This window comes from Callithrix jacchus, chromosome 13 (assembly GCF_049354715.1).
Source record: "Callithrix jacchus isolate 240 chromosome 13, calJac240_pri, whole genome shotgun sequence".
Classification (NCBI taxonomy): domain Eukaryota; kingdom Metazoa; phylum Chordata; class Mammalia; order Primates; family Cebidae; genus Callithrix; species Callithrix jacchus.
Window position 1 is genome coordinate 66,806,030 of NC_133514.1, and position 21,907 is coordinate 66,827,936.

A 21,907-nucleotide genomic window follows, 5' to 3' on the forward strand; every position below is an offset into this window, starting at 1 on the left:
GGCCATCTGCACACTGGACATTCAGCCTTCCCTCTCTGTGCTCATCCAGCATGTTAACATTAGCAAAATCTGCACAGAATATCTAATGTTTATTGAAGCATTATTTATAATAGGCAAGATATGGGAACAACCAAAGTGTCTTTTGACAAATGAATTGTAAAGAAATTGTGGTATAGGCCGGGTGTGGTGGCTCACGCCTGTAATCCTAGCACTTTGGGAGGCTGGGTCTTTTCTCATACATCTAGTAGTGGGTAGGTTTATGGAAAGTCACATAATTGCCCTTCCAGGGCTGTCTCACGCTATCCAAATCTAAGACAGCACCTTTTGATGTAGCTCAGAAGAGCAGCATGGCCAGGAGGCAAGTGTTCCAGGCCGTAAGTAACATCGCCAGGCACACACGCAGTTCCTGGCCCCAGCACGCTCTAGCTGTGTGGTTTGAGATGAAGCGCTTCACCTCTTTGAGCTGTTTCTTCATCTTTCAGTTTTGGATACTTGAACAAATTTCACAGTGTTGTGGTGATTAAGCAAAGTAAAGCACAGCGTTCCTTCGCTGGGCTCCCACACCCGGTGCTAGCTTGTCCCAGCATCTTTTGGTAATGTGCAATGGTTGAGTTACTTCTCTTGTCTCCCACTAACTTTCTTTAGGTAAAGACCCAACTCTTAGTGTTTGTTTCTTTGTGTGTGTGTGTGTGTGTGTGTGTTTTAACCACGGCATCTAACCCAATGCTCTACATGTGGTAGGTAATTTGGTTAAGTTGAATAAATGAATGAATGTTCAAACAACCCTCCCCTTACCCTCCAGAAACTGTGTTAGGGAGCACTGCTATAATGAACCTCTAGCTTCCTGGAAGAATATAGTATTTATGTTGTGAGGTCAGTTGTAAAGTATTACATATGGAAGGCTTTCTAGTTAAAAAGAGCCATAAAAATTGTTAGGAACTAGGAGAGACTACTTTTTTCCATCCTTCTGCAAAAGGGTAGGTCACTCTGTGGGCTTCTGATTTGTTCTCTGGAGACTGCCAATTTTGGAGCTCAACTCTGTTCAGTTGTTTATGGGAACAGTCCTATCTCCTTTCTTCATACCCCCTTTCATTACATTTTCTATTTCCCATCTGAATAGGCTAATAATACAATAGCCTTGGTGCAATTCCAAGTGTGAGCCCTTGTCCTGTCTATCTTTTGGTGTTCTCATCTCTGTCTAGAATAGCATTTGGTACAGAGAAGATGATCATCATAGGTTTGTTGCACGGATGGATGAATATTGGAACATGGGGGTGGGTTTTCTTCTCTGTTCCTTTTCTTCTCTGACTTCTATTGGTTTTTGTCCTGTTTTATTTATTTGTGGGAGTTTTTAAAATACTGAACATTAGACATAGAGTTAGATTATGGATTAGTCATAACCCTCAGTTTATGAGATATTTATATACACAAATATATATTCCATACACCTTCCCACTACCAGATGTAGGAAGAGACCCAGCTCAGGAATATATTATCATATTACACACACACACACACACACATTTGAGACAGGGTCTCACTCCATCACTCAGGCTGTAGTGCAGGAATGCAGGCATGACTCACTGCAGCGTGACTTCCCAGCCTCAGATAATCCTTCCACCTCAGCTTCCCGCGTAGCTGGGACTATAGGCTCACACCACCATGCCCAGCTAATATTTGTCGAGACAGGGATTCACCATGTTGCCCAGGCTGGTCTTGAACTCCTGAGCTCAAGTGATCCTCCCACCTTGGCTTCCCAAATTGCTAGGATTACAGGCATGAACCACTGTGACTCGCATATATATGCATTTTGAATGGTAATAATCATCCATGAACTTGCTACCAAAACTAAAAATAAAGCCTGGATAATAATTTATGTCTAAGTGTATGGTCCTCCCACCCCCATTCCCTCTGCCTTTTACATTCTGGGGAAATCGTCATCCCAAATCCTTTATTAATTAATCCTTTGCTTTTTTTTATATGGTTTTTATTACATCTATATGTATTTCTAAAAAGTGCTTTTTATTTTGCTTGCTCATATCTTTATAAAAAGTATATAATGCTTTTCCCCCCACTTATTATATTGCTAAGATTCATCAGTATTATTTCATGTAGATATTCATTTATTCATTATTGCTTATGTAGTTATTAATTGTGTGAATATGCCACTCTCTATTCATCCACCCTCCTGTGGTTCCTGTAGCAATTAGGTTATTCCCAGGATTTTGCTCTTGTGAACGGTGCTGCTGTGAATAGTCTTGAATATGATGCCATCAAATTTGTGCAAGAGTTTCTTTTTGGGTTATGAGTTTGAGAGTAGAATGCTGATCATAGAAAATGTGAATTTCAACTTTAGGTGGTAATGCACACAGTTTCCAAAGTGTTTGTACCAATTTATACTTCTACCATGTCTTTTCTAACTCTTGTTATCATCAAACTTTAAACTTGGGCCTACTGAATTGGTTTAAAGTAATACTGCATGTGATCTGCCATGATCACTAATGATGGTGATGTTGAACATTTCTTGAAATGTTTGTCATGTTTATTGTGTTTGTATGTGTTTCCTCTTCTGTGAAATGCCTATTCTTACTTTTGCCCATTTTCCCATTGAACTACTTATATTTTTCTTGATTTGTAGGATTGTTCGGAATTTGGTGTGTTAGGGAGCACTGATTAGAGTTCTTTGTTGATTTTAAGTTCTTTGATCAGTTGTTGATTCTTGTGTAACAAACTATCTCCAAAACTTAATGGCTTAAAACAACAATAGTTTTTTCCTCTCACAATTCTGTGGGTTGTCTGGGCTCTGCTGGGTGGTTCTTCTGCTCCATGTGTTGTCAGTTGGGGTAACTCACTTAGTTGCATTCAGCTGGTGGCTAGGATGGACTGGATGGTCTAAGAAGGCCTAGCTAACATATATGGTATCTTGGTGCTCTTTCATTTGTCCTCTCCAGTTGGCTGTCTTGGACTTTCTCACAGAATGATTTCTGGGTGATTGGACATCTTGCCTGGTGGCTGGCTTCTGAGAGGAGGGAAGCAGAATCTTCCAGCCCTTTTAAGGCCTTTGCTTAAATGTCCCAGAATGAAACATCTGCTACAACAAAGCAAGCAATCAAGTCAGTCTGGATTCAAGAGGAGAGACTAGCTTCCAGGGCAAACAGCACCCACCTTTTGATGGCTGAAATGGCAGTGAGTGAGAGAGAGAGAGAGAGAAGGAATTGATGGCAGTCATCATTGAAGATATCACTTTTGCATTGTAAATATCTTCTAGTTTTAACTTTTCACTTTTTAAAAGTGCCTTTGATGGAGCAAAATTCTTTTTAGATATTTTATTTATTTATTTTTATAAGATGAGGTTTCACTATGTTGCTCAGGCTGGTTTCCCAACTCCTGGGCTCAAGGAAGCAAAATTCTTCTTCTTCTTCTTTTTCTTGTTTTAAACAGGGTCTTGCTCTGTTACCCAGGCTGGAGAGCAGTGGTATGATTTCAGCACTGCAACCTTTGCCTCCCAGGCTCAAGTGATTCTCATGTCTCAGTTACAGGCATATGCCACCATGCCCAACTAAAGAAACCAAAATTCTTAATTTTAATATAATAAAATTTATCCATCTCTTCTTTTGTAGTCAATGCTTTTTGTATCTTGTGTTAAGAAACCTTTCCTTGCTCTGAGTTCTAAAAGGTAGTCCCCTTTTTTCCTACTATGAGATTTTGAAGTTTTATTTTTCACATTTAAGTTCTTATTTCATCTGAAGTTGAATTGCATTTGTGACTTGAGTAGAAATCCCCCTGGATCTAGAATATTCCTTCTTTTCTCAGAGGACCGACATAACTATGTTATATACTAAGGCTTCTTAAATCCATGGCCTCTCTGTTCTGTCCGATAGGTCTGTTTGTCTCATCTTGCCTTTCCTTAATTACGATAGATTCATAATAAGCCCTGATTCCTTGAAGGGCAAGTTTCCTCCTCCCTGGTTGTCTTCTTCAGCAATATCTTGATCCTTTAAAGTTCCATATAAATTTTAGAATTATTGTATTTTAAGAAAGTCCTTATTCAGGTTTTCAGTGGAATAATATTGTCTCTATAGATTAATTTGGGGAGAATTGATAAGTTTTTGATATTATCTTCTAGCCAATTCTCCATTTATGTAGATTTTCAAAATTCTCTTAATACAGCTTAAAATTTTTATTTGTCAGATTTCTTTTGAGATACTTGATGTTCTCTGAGACTATTATAAATAAATGGCATTTTCTCTTTAATTAAATTTTCTAGTTGTTTGCTGCTATTCTACAGAGATGCAATGACTTTTGTATTTTACAAATACAAAAGTCATATCTAGCTACCTTGCTAAAAATCTCCCAGTATTTCTAAAATTCTCTTTAGCAGATACATTTGGGTTTTTGTTTCCTTTTTTTTTTTTTCCCAGGGTCAATATCTCATTCTGTCACTCAGGCTGGAGTTCAATTGTGTGATCATAGCTCACTATGCTACAGCCTCAAGCTCCTGGGCTCAAGCAATCCATACCAGTTTCCCAAGTAGCTGGGACTACAGACACATACCACCACACCTGGCTAATTAAAAAAAAAAAAATCTTTTTATTGCTATGTTGTCTAGGCTGGTTTCAAACTCTTGGCCTCAAGTGATCCTCTTGCCTCAGCCTCCCAAAGTGCTGGGATTATAGGTGTGAGCCACTGTGTCTGGCTTCATTTGAAGGTTTTTTTTTTTTTTTTTTTTTTTTTGGAGACAGGGTGTTGCTCTGTTTCCCAGGCTGGAGTGTAATGGTATGATCTTGGCTCACTGCAACCTCAGCCTCCTGGGCTCAAGCGATCCTTCCACCTCAGACTCCCAAGTAGCTGGGACTACAGCCATGGACTACCACACCCAGCTAATTTTTGTATTTTTAGTAGAGATGGGGTTTCTCCATGTTGCCCAGGCTGGTCTCAAACTCCCTGGGCTCAAGCAATCCACCCACCTTGGCCTCTCAAAGTATAGGGATTATAGGCTTGAGCCACTGTGCCCAGACTCAAGGGCACAGTGGAGTTTTAATGTAGATAATTTTAGCATCTTTAAATAAATAATAACGGTTTTATTTCCTTTATTCCAAATGTTATATATCTGTTTTTTTTCCAGCTTTTAAAAAATCCTTCTTGTTCTTGTCTCTTGCCCATTTTTTACTTTCAATTCTAATGGAAAACTTCAGGTTGAATCAGAAACAGCAGAGACTTATAAATACATAAGCTCTTTTGTTTTGTGTATACCCATGAAACAGTAAAGTTAGTATAAGTGTCTGTTGGAAGATATGGCTGCAGAAAAAATAAATGTGGCCTGTCCCAGTGGTACTCACGGGAAGGAAAGAGCCTCCTCAATGATCTTCCATCTGAGAACTCCCATGGATTCTTTTCTCTTCTGTTCCACAAGTTTGATTTTCTTTCTCTTCTTTTTTTTTCCTGGTGAAAAGATATATATATAAATTTCTAATTATATAAATATGTATAGTTAGAATTAGCCAGCCAGACTCAGTTTAGATGATCCCAATTTTGTTGGCAACATCCAAAGTGTTATAATCAGGAGGCAGTTGAACACGTGCCTTCTTCTCTCCATCAGGCCTAAGCAGGGTGCTGACCTTGGCCACATCAGTGTCACAGAGCTTCTTCACAGCCTGGTTGATCTTGTGTTTGTCGGCTTTAACCCACAATGAACATAAGTGTGTTGTTTTCTTCTGTCTTCTTCATGGTGGATTCAGTGGTCAGCAGAAACTTGATACATAGTGGTCACGCTTGTTCTCCTGGGGGTGCTCTGCCAAGGATATTTGGGCTGCCTCTGAAGTCGCTAGAAGGTGGGTGACGTGCGGATCTTCACTGCATGCGTGGACACCTTTCAACACTGCCTTCTTGGCCTTCACAGCCTTCATTTTGGCTTCGTCTTTAGGAGGGACAGGAACTTCCTTCTTTGCCTTCGGTGCCATCTTGTGAAAAGGCCACAAGTTTGATTTTCAAAAATATTGTCAGGTGTTGCACTTTTAAAAAGCCTCACGAGGTTGTCTTCTCTCAAAAGACAGTAAAGCCTGTTGCTTCGGGCCAATGCTTTACTTGCAGGGTTAGTCATAACCTTGGCCTCCCTGAGAAAGTTCTTCAACCACAAGTCTACGTATCTAGCATTTCCATGTAGATCCTTAACTCTCCATGAAGACCGCAAGAAAAATGACTGAGAAGGCTGGATAGGGTTTTAATACTTAAGGAAGTCATTCTTCTGATTTTTTTTTTAACTTCTAGAGCCACAGTCTGATTTCCTTCAGGGCACTACTACATTCTTTTTGATTCTTCATATAGGTTGATTTGGAGTAAATATGACATTGAGATGTAAGGTAAAAATTACTGAAACTTCAAGAGTACAACAAATAGAAAAGAGAAGGAATATTTTAATAAAACTGTTTGAATAAAAAACTTTCACCCGGACTGTTTGAGAGTAACTTAAAGAAGCCAAACTTTCTAATTATTAATTTTTAAATATATTCTTAAAATTTTAGAATAAACTTTTCTTTTCTAAGTCAATGTTTACATTTATTTTTTATTTTCAAACAGAAAGTGTGTGTTACATTTTGCCTGTTAATGTTTAACTTAAGCTTGTGTATTCTTTGTTAGAAATTATTTTATATGGCAAAAAATTGATCACCTAAATTTGGCTAATACAAAGTTAATCCAGAGAAACCATCATCTAGGGCATTACCGGTTTGACAAGTTGTTTTTGTAGACTTTTTGCTGATGTCAAGTTTTTTTCCAATAGTCTTTAGAAATAAACAGAGAGTTTGACTCATTTTTATTACCTGGGCAAAGCTCACTTCTTGGAATTCACCTGTAACTTATATATCTTTTATATCAGTCAGACTTCCAAATGTCACTGCTGACACTAGCCTGTATAATTGTGATGCTGTCTTGCCTGTACATTTATTTTTAAAATATGTGCTTTTAAATAATTTATTGCTCAGACTCAAAATATATATTTGAGATAGTTATGTATATATATTTAGTGCCTACTAATTGTGAGATCAAGGGCTAAAGCTCCTGAGCCTGTGTTCTTACTCTGTCTGCTGAATGACATGGACAGGGTCTGCAGAAGGACCGGTACATCAGCAGAAAGGCTAAAATGATTCTAAATGAAAGAGGCCTTCAGGCTATTGTGAAGGCTACCATTTAAAACAAATTACAGGAAATAATGTATGTTAGTGATTATGCATGGATGTCTAATAAACTAGTGTTGCAGCTGTTAGAGAGTTACAGGGTAGTGTTAACTCGTTATCCCTGGACCCTGGACTTAGGTCCTGGTTCTACCATTGACCAGTGGTGTGGTTCTTGGGAAAATGACATAACATTCCACTCTGTTTCCTCATCTGTAAAATAGAGGTGATAATAATAATCTTAATATGAAAATGTAAGCTGGGTGGTGCCCAGTGCATAATAGGTGCTCTGTAAATGTTCATTTTAACTATTATGATTATTTTGAAATTGAGAATCACTCTAGCAACCTGGAGAGCACTTTCTGCATTCCTCACGTCTATACTGTGGAGATGGAGATAAATGTAAATCATAAGCTTTCACATTTTGGGAAGAGATTTTGCTTCTAGCCAGATGGAAATCTTCTAAACTTTGAGGAATAATAATTTAATTCCTTCAGCAAATAATTAAATGTTCTGGTAAAATGTTCTCTCGGGAGAAATAAAGATCATAGAAGGGAAAATACTAATAGTAAATGTTTAGATGTCCTAGCTTAAAAGTTATTCATGGCCAGGCGTGGGGGCTTATGCCTGTAATCCCAGCATGTTGAGAGGCTGAGGTGGGCAGATAACCTGAGGTCAGGAGTTTGAGACCAGCCTGGCCGACATGGTGAAACCCTGTCTCTACTAAAAATACAAAAATTAGCCAGGCATGGTGGTAGGCTCCTGTAATCCCAGCTACTCAGGAGGCTGAGGCAGGAGAATCACTTGAACCAGGAGGTGGAGGTTGCAGTGAGCCGGGATCATGCCGCTGGGATCTAGCTTGGGTGACAAAGCAAGACACTGCATGAAAAAAAAAAAAAAAAAAAAGTTGGCCAGGCATGGGCTCATGCCTGCAATCCCAGCACTTTGGGAGGCCTAGGTGGGCAGATCACCTAAGGTTGGGAGTTCGAGACCAGCCTGACAAACATGGAGAAACCCTGTCTCTACTAAAGATACAAAACTAGGTGGGTGTGGTGGTGCATGCCTGTAATCCCAGCTACTTGAAGGCTGAGGTAGGAGAATCACTTGAACTCGGGAGGTGGAGGTTGCAGTGAGCTGGGACTGCGCCACTGCACTCCAGCCTAGGCAACAAGAGCGAAACTCCATCTTAAAAAGAAAAAGTTATTCTTTAAGCACCTTACTATGACAATGCATTCTATAGAAAGAACCAACATTTTTGAGAAATGGCTGATGGAGTCATTCGTTGGTTGAATTTCTCCTGGGTGCAGGGCAGTGTGCTGGGTTGAAGTGACAGAGGGAAGAGTAGGAAACACATAGCCTATGATTTCAGGAAGTGGCGGGGCCACATACACCCAAGGCACTTTCTGAGTTATAGAAATATTTTTATGTAATGTTGAAAGATAAAGATCTACACAGATACCTCACCATGCATGAAAGAACCATGAGTTGCGTACTAGATGAAAACATGTGGTCACACCTTTGGTTACATACCAGGATCAAATTTCTCTCTGAACACTTAAGAATTAACTTCTAAGATGCTGACTAGGGTCAGAGCTACCTCTTTGTCACAGCACATTTCTGCGGAGGCTGTGGGCATAAATTTGCCTCTTTGTCCCTCTCCTATGTGGCGATTATGCTCTAAGAGCATTTAGTTGGGGAGCAGATAGTTCAGTATGTGAAGTCCATCCCTAGGGAAGCATGATTCTCTGACCCACTTAAAATCCATTTGACGTAGAAGAAAGGCCTATGCTCAGGTTTCAGATGGTAAATGGCTGCAAAATGATGCAAAAAACAAACAAAAACAAGAACCAGAATCAAAAGAATCTGCCTCACGAGAAAGAGTCATTCAATCAGCAGTTAGAGATGATAATACCAAACAGATATCACTGCCGGTAAAAATGGATCCCCATTGACTTGCTGAATTAATTACTGACTTCTCAGTGCTGGTATTCATGGCCAACCGCATCTCTTCCTGTACCTGTCAAGCCTTGTCTCTCAATGCTTAGGTCAAGCCGGACCAGCTGGCCTCTGTGCCTTTGCTGGTGCTGGTTCCTCTACCTTGAACGCTTTCCCCGTTTGTGCTGGCTGCCACTTACTGAAGTCCTATCTGTCCTCCCAGGCAGTGGACACACCCTCTTTTCCACCATGGAATATCTACAGCCGTTGGCTGCAGCCATCTGCTCCATGGAGGCACTTGCTGTACACGGCTTCCCTGATGGTTGTTGGTACCCTCAATGCCCAGCTGCGATTGTGGGGAGGGATCTTTTTTGTACCCCAGTGCTGCATACAGAATTGCACAGAGGAGGACTTAAAGAGTGAAGTGGATTTGTTGAAGTGAAAATATCTTTTCATCCAAATACAACAGGCTCTTCTTGAAGTGTTGTATGAAACAAAAACATAGCTGTAAAGATGGAAGATAAATAGACCCCATATCCTAAAAACACCATAAACGGAGGCATAATAGATGATAAGGTTTATGATAAATGAAAAAGAGAAAGCCTTACTACTGTCTTCAGAATATATTCCAGTGAATTTTAACAGCTGACATTTCATATGGTAGTCTTTGTTTGGTTCCCTCTATTTGCTATATGGATAAGAAAAAATTACTTAAAATTTCAAAAAAACCACACACACTTTTTTTTTCCAGGGCCAATTCTGTGACTATTGCAATTCTGAGGACCCCAGGAAAGCACATCCTGTCACCAATGCCATCGATGGATCCGAACGTTGGTGGCAAAGCCCTCCCCTATCCTCAGGCACACAGTACAACAGAGTCAACCTCACCTTGGATCTGGGTCAGGTGAGCTACGCTTTCAATTGGAATGGGAACATGAGTTTGGATCACTGTTTCTATGGAGATTTCTGATAGAACAATTATTGTGAAAAACAAACTTCAGTTTTAATCTTCTAATCATTGTTAAACCTGTTGCATTAATATTTGCTTCACTTAAGAGCAGGCCAGGCACGGTGGCTCATGCCTTTAATCTCAGCACTTTGGGAGGCCAAAGCAGGTGGATCACTTGAGGTCAGGAGTTTGAGACCAGCCTGACCAATATGGTGAAACCCCTTCTCTATAAAAAATACGAAAATTAGCTGGGTGTGGTGGTGCATGCCTGTAATCCCAGCTACTTGGGAGTCTGAGGCAGGAGAATCACTTGAACCTGGAAGTTGGAGGTTGCAGTGAGCCGAGATCATGCCATGGCACTCCAGCCTGGGCAACATCTCAAACACAAAACAAAATCCACAACAGTGCCTGGCAGTGTGCAGATAGATCCCTATCCCTGTCTATTAAATGAGTTTTAAAAATAGTTGTAAATAGTTTCATTGGCAAAGACATTTTTATTATTATTTTAAATGATGGTAAAAGATACACAGCATACAGTTTGTCACCCTAACCATTTTTAAGCACACGGTTCAGTGGCATTGTGTACATTGACATTGTCATGCAAACATGGCCTTCATCCATCTCCAGACCCCTTTTCATCTTGCAGAACTGAAACTCTGTACCCATTAAACAGCAACTCCCCAGTCTCCTTTCCCCTGCCCCTCGCAGCCAACATTCTACTTCTCTTCCCATGAATTGACAACTCTAGGAAGCTCATATAAATGGAATCGTATAATATTTGTCTTTTTGTGACTGGCTTATTTAACTTGGCATGATGTTTTTAAGGTCTTGGAAGCATCAGGGTAAGTGAAAGAAGGTAGGCATGAAAGACTCTCTTATATGATTCCATTTATATGGAATGTCCTGATAGGCAAATTTGTGTAGAGAATAGTAGCTTAGTGGCTGCCTAGGGCTTAGGGTTTTGGAGGAAATTGGGGAGTGACTACTAATAGGTATGTTTTTGGAGGGAGGGTGATGAAAATGTTCTAAAATTGTGATGATGATTGGACAACTTTGTGAATACACCAAAGATCAACAGCATTTATATGGGTGAACTGTATGGGATGTGAATTATATCTCAGTAAAACTGTTTTAAATAAAAAAAGGATCCCACCAGGTGCAGTGGCTCATGCCTGTAATCCCAGCACTTTGGGAGGCCAAAGCAGGTGGATCACCAGGTCAGGAGATTGAGACCATCCTGACCAACATGGTGAAACCCCATCTCTAATAAAAATACAAAAATTAGCTGGGTGTGGTCATGCACACCTGAATCCCAGCTGCTCAGGAGGTTGAGGCAGGAGAATCACATGAACCAGGAAGTCAGGTGGTTGCAGTGAGCCAAGATCACGCCACTGCACTCTAGCCTGGTGACAGAGTGAAACTCCGTCTCAAAAAAAAAAAAAAAAAAAAGGATTCATAGAAAGAGAGTGTTTCAAGAAAAAAAAAAAGGAGGGAGAAAAGAACTGTGTCAAACACTGTTGATAAGCCAAATAACAAAAGACACAACTGACCTGTAAGTGACCATTGCGTTTGCCAATGTGGAGGCCACTGGTGACTTTGGTAAGACAGAATTGAAAAGCTAACTGTAGGGGGTTAAGAGAGAATGTGAGAGGAATTGAAGCGCCTGATACAGAAATCAATTTTGAACAGTTCTGCTATAATGGGGCAAAAAGAAATGGAGGAGAATCATGGAAAAGCCAGGTCAAGAGAAGATTTCTTTGTTCATGATAGGTACGATAGCAATATCCTTGTGTGCTTGTGTGCAGATGGTAACGTAAACAGGAGGAAGAAGACTGCTGCTGCTATTACCTGAGTCTGTTAGGTTAATACTAATGTTAATGTTTACACTATTTTTGCTGGGAACGGTTAGCATAGAGTACAGTTCATATGAGAAATACTACTTGAAAGAAATAAAAAGGGAGATGTTTTCCATAGTATAGAATTTGAATGATACTGAGATTTCTCAGAATAAATGTGTTCTTTTCATTTTGATTGGGCATAGTTTTGTGACAGAAGGACTTTCAACCTCTTTAGCCCATGTGTTGTGCTAAATTAGACCTCTCCTGAGAATATTTTCACCATTAATTTGTATCTGCAGGAATTTGCAGAGAGCCTTCATGGTTTAAAAGACTCTATAAGCCAACTTTCAACTATAAATTAGTCTTATCCCTCTGATATCTAATCTCTGGCATTCAATTAGTAGCTTCTGACGTAACTAACCAGGAATTACCTCCTGCATCTCTGTTTTTTTTCAAGACTGGGTCTCACTCTATTACTCAGGCTACAGTGCAGTGGTGCGATCTCAGCTCACTGCAACCTCTGCCTCCCAGGCTTAAGTCATTCTCATGCCTCAGCCTCCTGAGTAGCTGGGGTTACAGGCATGCGCCATCACGCCTGGCTAAATTTTTGCATTTTTAGTAGCGATGGGGTTTCGTCATGTTGCCCAGATTGGTCTCAAATTCCTGAGCTCAGGCAATCCACCCACCATGAGCCACCATGCCTGGCCTATATAACTTATTTAACTGAGGATTTTTGTAGTTAACAGGGAATTTTAATCCATCAGAATGGCCCATACTGAACTTACCCATGTCTGCTGGACTTGTTCTTTTTTCTTTAGAACTTTTTTTAAAAACCAACTTTCAAAGCTCCCTTTTGATGTACTGAAAAATTCCCTAATTAAGACAATTAAGAAAACATCAGCAGAGGAACAGTTCAGTACTTTGCCGGTTGCTGACAAACATGAGTCATGGCATGCATATTCATGAGGCCTGTGTTCACCCACCTGCTGTGAGAGGCAGCTGAGAGTGTGGGTTCTGGAGTCAGCCTGGCTCAGTTTGTCCTGATTGCTCAGCTCACTTGCTATGTGGCCTTAATAAATACATTTATCTGTTCCCTGCCTCAGTTTCCTTATTTATACAATGAGATAATTGTGCATACTTCATAGGATTATTTAGAGTTCTAAATGAGTTAATTCCTTCATTTAAAACCTCTTTAGGGCAGTAGTATTTTTTATTTAGTAAAATAAAGTGAACTTTAATAAACTCTCATTAAAAAGAACAGACTGATCATGTTTGTACCTCTAGAAAACACTACCTATGATACTGTAGAAAATACTCTTAAAAAGTCTAGAAACAGGAAAAGCAGTTAGTTATGTCAGACTGAAGACATTTCTTTCCTCTTCTGTGTTGGAGCATGATATGTTTTAACAAGCATGTTGTGTCTTGTAAGATTCCTATTTTTTGCCCCATTGGTAAGATCTGTGTTTTCTTCCTTTTGCTGGAATTAACCATGAGAATGTCACTGGGAGGTTAGATTTCATAATTTAATAGTAACATTAAGAACTTAGAGGCAGAGAAGTGGGAATTTTGATGCATGGTTGAGAAATAAAATACAGATCATAAACTTGTCATTACAAAATCACTTCTTTTTACCTACTAAGAACTAAAATTTGATTTTGATGTGCTGTAGTCAATTTGACAGCTTATACTGTTGTGAGGGTCTTGTTTTTCTTTGTCTTCTTTTACTCTAGTTGGTGTTTTTCATTGTTATTTTTTTGGCCAACAAGTTTGAGAAATAAAAGCATTACTTTCAGCATTTAATTTTTTTTTTTTTTTTTTTTTTTGAGACAGTCTCGCTCTGTCACCCAGGCTGGAGAGCTGTGGTGCAACCTCAGCTCACTGCAATCTTCGCCTCCTGGGCTCAAGCCATTCTTTTGCCTCAGACTCCCAAATAGCTGGGATTACAGGTGCCCACCACCACACCTGGCTAAGTGTTTTGTTTTGTTTTTTTTTTTTTTAGTAGAGGCAGGGTTTCATCCTGTCGGCCATGTTGCTCTCAAACTCCGGATCTCAGGTGATCTGCTCACCTCAGCCTCCCAAAGTGCTGGGATTACAGGTGTGAGTCACCATGCCCGGCCCCCGGACTTGATCTTAAAGGATAGTTTCCCCTTAAAAAGTGGTAAATGTAGGACAGTTCTGTGATTCGCTAGAGGCATTGCACTTTCTGGGGTTGTTCAAGTTCATTTGATTATACATTATTCAGTAGTTTCAGGCTATAGAATAAGAACACGGTGTCTTTCAGGAAGCTTTTGTATCATCTGCTCAGATATAGTGAGTTCATTTTTACATTTAAAGCATGTGGATACCCAGTTTTTAAGAGGAGAATCTTTGGAATCCAGGAACCTTTGCTCTTCCTGGACTCCTGGTGGGGTATGGGCTCCGGAGATCTCTCCTGTGAGATAGGAAGCTGTAGCGATGGGATCTATATACACACCCTGGACTTCCTCCAGAAGCCAAACTCCACAGCTCTACTCTATGGGCTCCCTATTTACACCCTTCTGCTCCCTCCCCAGGGTGATGAGGTATACAGAAAAACACGAGGAGGTGGGTGTGGAGGAGGTTCCTAGGGTCCCTGACTTCAGCCCCCGCAGTGCAAGCCTGACTCATTGTGTTCCAGAGAACAGCAACAAAATTATCTGGAGAAGAATTTTGAGGCTTCTATGCAATATGTAATGTTCCCAAGAGTATTATTTTGTTATTGTAACCTGTTAGTAGTAAAAATAAACAAGACATTCCCCACCCCCAACACCAAGCCCTGAAAGACGGAATGTTGGCTTCAGAGAATGGAGGTGTGAGGAGAGAAGGTGACATTGCCCTACTCTGCAGGGCTGCAGGGGAGTGAGGCCTGGGGAGAGCAGATGTGGCTGCAGGAGCAGAGCTGCTGAGATGGTCCTCTGGGCCTTGCAGAGGCAAAGGCTGTGATGCCCATGGCTTCCTGATCCCCTGCTGAGTGACAGCCCAGATGGACAGTTCCCACCCCTGTTCCCTTGTCCCATCTCAAGGGCCTGCATCTGACTCTGCTTCCTGCCTGAAGGTTCTTTCTGGGGCTACAGGAGCTTCTAAAAGCTGGGTCTAGGGCAGCCTGCAAGCCCAGCACTTAACGGCCTTAGGGGCAATCCTCATCTCAAGAGGGATGGAAGTCGGTGGGAAAATACTGCATTTCCCTGCCTCTCAATGGGCCAGTTCTAAAGTGCCTTCTACATAATTCCTCAAATTGTCCCTGGTGGGATGGAGCCTTGGTTGGGTTGCCTCTGATGGCAACCTACTCATTAATACATTGATTTTTGTCTTTTCTCCCTCCCTTAAGTCCCTCTCTCCCCTGTGCTTCTTGAGGTCAACTCTTAAATAAACTACCTCTACTCAAGTCTTTGCCTCAGGGCTTCAGAGAGGGCCCACACTAAGACAGAAGAAAGAGAGCCCAGATGGGCATAGTGATTCATACCTGCAGTCCCAACTACTCAGGATGCTGAGGCACAAGGATCACTTGAGCCCGGGAGTGTAAATCCAGCCTGGGAAATGCAGTGTGACCCCATCTCTAAGTAAATAAACAAACAAAAAGGAAAGGAAGCCTAGACTGAGACCCTGAAACCCCCTGCAGGTGTTAACACAAGCAAATACTATGAAACTGTTATTTAATATGCAAGAAATAGAAAATTTAGAAATTGCTTCTAAAGTCCCAGGTTAAGTATAATAGGGGAAACGGCATTATATATTTTAAGGAAAATATTAACAGGTCACAGGAGAAATGACCCAGAATTCTACCTTTCTGATTTTTCATGAATTTATCACAGATAGTCAACTCCTCAGGGGCCAGATGCAAATACAAGAACCAATCACCTGAGAGTGAATTTAGTATGTACTTGCCTTCTAGAATCTTTTTTTTTTTTTCTGATTCTCTTCAACTTTTATGAGACTTTGGTGGATGAATCCAAAACGTTCTTTGTAGCTGACTCAGATGTGGAGGGAGACCTGGGCTCGTTTCTGATTCTTCTTGGGCCTGAGGACTTTGGAGATTAACTTGGCTCTACAGATGGCTGGCTGATGAGGTCACTAAGGAAGGTGACTCAGCTGGGTCCCTGGGTGGACACAGCCCAATCCAGAAAGTGGATGGCTCTTGGTTTTGACCCAGTCTTTCTGGATTCCTGAGGAACTGTATAGACTATAAGCTTCAGGAGGCCAGGGACTATGTCTTCTTTTGTTTATTGCGTTCTTCTGTTCTCTACATGATGTTTTGCTCCCAACATCTTGCACAGTGTTTAGCATACAATAGTTGTTTAATAAATATTTGCCGAATTAATATAGAATGAACCAAGGATGACCCAGCATCAGCCTGAACTTTCCCAGGGGACAGTAGTAATGGAAACATATCGCTGTGAGACCAAATCTCTGGGTGACAGTGGAAGAGTTTCAGCTCTGTAATTATGGTTGGTTCCATTTATGACATTTGAGTCTCTTCACAACGTTTTAAGAGTATTTTGTAGCTATAACAAAATTAGAAAATACATAAGATTATATTTAGAACAATTTTTGCTATTAACAAATATGTTATTAATGAACATCATCATGAGGCACAGCCCATGCAGTCAAACAATTCATTAGTGGGTAGAAAAACATGTGCCAATAAAATCCTCTGGGGGACTGGGGTTGCAATTTATCCTTTATGGTCCTTTAGTAACTTAAAAGTGTTAATTTGCCTTTGAAGTGCCTTTGAAGTAGTTGATACATTAGAAAGAATCTGAAAATTGGGCATTTTCTTTTAATACATGAAAAACCCAGTCTGGGTGAGGTGTCTCATATCCGTAATCTCAGCTCTTTGGGAGGCCAAGGTGGGAGGATTGCTTGAGGCCAGGAGTTCAAGATCAGCCAGGGCAACATAATGAGGCCCTATCTCTGATAAAAAATAAAATAATTAGCCAGGCAGGGTGGTTCGCACTTGTAGTCCCAGCAACTCAGGAGGCTGAGGTGGGAGGACTGCTTGAGGCCAGGAGTTGGAGGCTGCAGTGAGCTGTGATTGCACCAGTGAACTCCAGCCTGGGCAACAGAGTGAGACTCTGCCTCTATAAAAAAAAAATCCTTCTTTTTTTTTCCCCTCTTCTCCATATACACATTCTATTGGTTCTGTTTCTCTGGAGAACACTGACTAATACAGTGGCTAAATACAATGGAGGTATATTTCTCATCATGTCCGAACACAGCCGATCCTGGTTAAGCAGTTCCCCTCCAGACAGTGGTTCGAGGATGTAAACTCCTTCCGTAATTGAGTCTGCCATTTTCAACACGTGGGTTCCCAATGTTGCCCCATGGATCATCTTTACTCCAGCCAGCCCAAATGAGAAAAGAACATGGAAGATTCTGTGTGGGAGGTTTGTGTGGGCAAGACCAGAAGTGGCATATCAGCTCAGTAGTTTGATATTGACCATGGCGGGAGCATTTACACTATGGAAATCAGCAAATGTTACAGATCAGGGCAGCTCCTTTCCAAGAGCCAGTTTACCAGCACCCCTCTCCATCTCTTCCACATCCCTCCACTTCCCTCTCCCTCCCCACTTACCATTTAGTAAGCTCATTATGTCTTAGGCCATAATATCTCTGGAGTGTGTCTCTTCCTCCCCCTTGATACTGCACTATCGTAGTGGAGCCCATGGCAGCTCTCCCCGTGATTAGTCCACCAATCTCCTGACTGATTTCCCAGCATCTGCTCTCAGCTCACCTTGTTTTAGAGTCAGCCTGAGAGGAACAGACTCCATAGTGGTGAGGTGAGAAAGATGAGAAACAGTCAAGTTGGCAGTCTTGCAAGGGTCTACCTACCAATCAATCTTCTCATGACTACCAGGGCAAAACAAAGATTTCAGTGTGTTGTTCTCCCTGGCTAGTATCCTTTAGTGGTTTTCTATTACTTTTGGAATAAAGTCCAAGTTTCTTAACATGGCACGTACGCTCCTTCAGTCTAGCCCCTAGATTTTTTGCCAGCCTCATCTTAAATGGCACTTTCTCCTGCAAGCCCTACGCTATGTCAGCAGGGACCTAACTGTAATTCCCTAAATAGTTCATGATGTTTCCTGCCTCTGGGCCTTATTTTGGTGCTATTCATGGTTCTTGGAATTCCTTCCCACTGTGCCTGGTCTGGCTACCTTCTCCCTAAGATAACTCAAGTATTGCCTGCTGGAAGCTCTTCCTGGCTGCCCACTTCCCTCTGAGCTGTTTCTGTTTACTCAGAGGCACTTGCTATGCTGTGCTGTAAAGGCTGAAACACCATGCGTCCTTAAGTTCAGGGGCTGTGTGTACATATTTTTTTGGTATCCATGGGGCTTAAAAGTCCTGGAATATACTGTGTCCTCCACAAAGATGGAATTATATGAAAATGTGAATTCCAGTACTGTTGTTTTCCTATTATTCCACTGGATTATATGTCTTTCTATAATCATGGACAGCTCTGCTCTTTTTTAAGCTAACATTTACATTTATTGGTTTTCATAAGACTAGCACCACAAATATAGCAGACATAACAGAAAATGACTCAAATATGTTTCTTTCCAAAACACTCAGTAGACTGTAGGCAGTCAACATAAATCCAAGAAATGCCATCTTCCTTCTGTACAACAAGGATAAAAATTGTACTAGGGAGCAGCAACACTAGGAAACAAAACACTGTCTTCTGGAATGTTCTCTACTCTCTACAGTTAGAAGTTAAGATGATAAAATGATAAACGGAGGTCACTGTGAGGCAACTTTGTCTTATGAGGCAACTTTGGGTCAGTACACAGTTATGACTGGCATTTGCTTCTTCCCACGATTAAGGCCATTATAAAGTCATCGGATGGATCTTTCACGAAGGGTGAAAACCAGAGTTTGGCATCACGTGGGAAGGGGCAGCCTGCAGGCTGGGGAGAGGAACCCGAGCAGGTAGCCTGTGGGCTGCGAACCAGCCTGCTTCTTGCGGGTGTCTTGTATAACTTGACAGCAAACACGCAGATGAGGTTCATTTTGTGAGAACTCCCAGGACCATAGCTCATGCTGATGAGAGAAAAATAAGAGTAAAATGCTCCTGGTGCCTTTTAGAAAAGGTTAAATCCCTTTTAGAAAAGGTTGTCCATGAAGTTAAGAAGACAGAAGGAAGATGGCATGCTGTGGCATTGGCAGTGCATGGACAGGAATGAAGGGTCCAGGTTGCTGTGCCAACCTTTGGTTATGTAGGGGTGGTCAGGGCGGGAGAGTGACCCAGGCACAGAACTGCAGCAGGCTGGTGTTAGGGTATCCAGGGTCTAATGTTAGGCTTGGGAGGTGGGGAGGACTCTGCTTATGGCCAGGGACTCCTGTGAGTGTATGTGAATGTTCTTTAACCATTGTAAAGCACTCTAGTGCTTAACATTTACATATCATCTATGATATGGAATTGTATTATTATTATTATAACCTAGAGAAGTTGTCATTGATGCTCTTGCTCTGCCTTGTAATGAGCTTAGGCTGCTTTATCTCTGATGGAGTGAAGTATATATAAACACATTCACAAGAAAGTTCTGGGAACTCAGTACTGATGTTACTTCCCAGAATATTTGCATTAAAAAAAATGCTATCTTTGACATGAAACTACTACAAATTTATCCTAAGGAATTCATGAGATAAATGCTCAAATGTCTGATGCAGGCTATTCACCAAAGCATTGTTTATAATAGCATCCAGTAGGAAACAATCTCATGTCCAATAAAAGGGATTCAGTTAATGGATTAACAGGCACCACATGGTGCCATAGAATCATCTTTATTGACCCAACATGTGTCTGTACTAAATGTCGAAGAAAAAGATCAAAACTATATGTAAACTAGCTAGATAGTATGGAATGATCACATTTAGCAGGAAACAACAATGTGCCTATTTAAGCAAAGAACAAAGTCAGGAAAGAGATACTTTAACATGCTAAGAGTGCTTCTCGCTGGATGGTGAGATCAGCGGTGATTTTTACTTTCTTCTGTAAATCTCACAGTGTACATCAGCTTGCTGGCTCTGGATTTTTACCTGGGTAAACATCTCACTCCACAGCTTTCTAGCTGTGTGTAACTGGATGGTCTAACTAATGTCTCAGGGTCAGTATCTTCATCTGAAATACAGGGATAAAATCTAGTACCAACCTAGAAGGGTTCCTGTGAGAAATTAATCAGATAATATAGAAAAAGCTCTCATAATAGTGCCTTACATGCTGTAAAAACTTAATCCATGTTACCTATACTATCTGTATTTTTAAAACATTTTTATTTCTATAGGTTATTGGGGAACAGGCGGTGTTTGGTTACATGAGTAAGTTCCTTAGTGGTGATTTGTGAGATCCTGGTGCACCCATCACCAAGCAGTATACACTGCACCCAATTTGTAGACTTTTATCCCTCATCCGCCTCCCAGTCTTTACCCGAGTCCCCAAAGTCCATCGTGTCATTCTTATGTCTTTGCATCCTCATAGCTTAGCTGCCACATATGTGAGAACATACAATGTTTGGTTTTCCAGTCCCGAGTTACCTCACTTAGAATAATAGCCTCCAATCCCTTCCTGGTTGCTGCAAATGCTATTAATTTATTCTTTTTTATGGCTGAGTAGTATTCCATGGTAGATTATCTATCTATCTATCTATCTATCTATCTATCTATCTATCTATCTATCTGTCTATGTTTATCTGTATTTTCTACAATGAGCATGTATTACTTTTAGAATTAGAAAAACAATAAAGCTGTTTTCTCTTTGGAGAAAATAAAAGGGTTCTATAGAAAGAGGACAAAAGGAACAATGATTTCGGGTGGGATCTGAGTTATCAGTAAAAAATCTTCCTTGGAGTTTTTCTGAGGTCCTCTGTCTCCCCAGTATGAACTATTTTCTGATGTCCTCCATGTCCTCTCTCGCTCCCCACCGGCCCATCCCCCTGATATGAGCTTCTTCTGACTGTTTTGTCTGAGAATGAAGCTGGCCTGCCAGAAATCTTTCAATGCCAACAGAATCAGAAAAATACTCAGTAAATGGAAATTGACTGTTTAAAAAGAGCATATTTCATTCCTTAGCTAATCTTGAAAACCATTTTATATGCTTATTCCCTTGTGAAACTTTTCCAATTTCAAGCACATTTGGGTTCTAAATCATGGCCATTTTCCTATTACTATTAATGGCAAGCATATATAAGGAAAAACTGAATTTCATGAATTCTTCATGACAATTCATGGAAGCTTGAGTTAAATGTGGCATCTCAGGGGAGTCGCTGTGCCTGGCACCTCCTCTCCTCTGCCTCCTGTCCTCAGGGCACCTGCTCAGCCCCCACAGAGCCCCTGCTCCTACTCATACCCGAGACCCTGCGGCCTTCCTGCACCACCAGATGATCTTCCTTCACTCTTTCCTTCCTGATGCCTCTTTTTTCTCTATTCCTGTTTCTGTGATTCTCTCCTCTTTCTTTTTCACTTTCTACTCCCATTGCATTTTCTTACTTTAGGAAAAAACAAGAACCAAATCAAGCCACCTTTTCTAAGTGTAACAGTATAACTCACTATTCTTTCTCTCTCTCTCTCTCTCTTTTTTTTGGAGATAGAGTCTTGCTTTTTTACCCAGGCTAGAGTGCAGTGGCATGATCTCGGCTCACTGTGGCCTCCACCTCCCAGGTTCCAGTGATTCTCCTGCCAAAGCCTATGGAGTAGCTGGGATTACAGACATGTGCCACCATGCCCGGCTAATTTTTTGTATTTTTAGTAGAGACAGGGTTCCACCATGTTGGTCAGGCTGGTCTTGAAATCCTGACCTCAGGCAATCCGCCTGCCTCGGGTTCCCAAAGTGCTGGGATTATAGGTGCGAGCCAACCGTGCCCGGCCTAACCCACCATTCTTTTCTGGTAGTCACTGCCAGCCTTGGGGAGGAACGAGGTACTATGTCCTTGGCAGAGTGGTGGACTGCTGAGTCGGTAGGGTGGGGGGTGTGTGTGCAGAGAGGGGAGTGGAGGTGGGTGGGGAGT

The 21,907-nt window shown here is 41.2% G+C and overlaps 1 protein-coding gene across 4 annotated transcripts in view; it reads left to right on the forward strand.

Annotated features, from left to right (window-relative positions):
• LAMA3 (laminin subunit alpha 3) overlaps positions 1–21,907 on the forward strand; it is a 261,611-nt gene that overhangs the window by 12,139 nt on the left and 227,565 nt on the right. For all 4 annotated transcript variants that reach the window (XM_078347895.1, XM_035270754.3, XM_078347896.1 and 1 more), the window contains exon 2: positions 9,856–10,008. In XM_078347895.1, the coding sequence (XP_078204021.1) occupies positions 9,856–10,008 (153 nt within the window). The remainder of the gene's footprint in view (positions 1–9,855; positions 10,009–21,907) is intronic.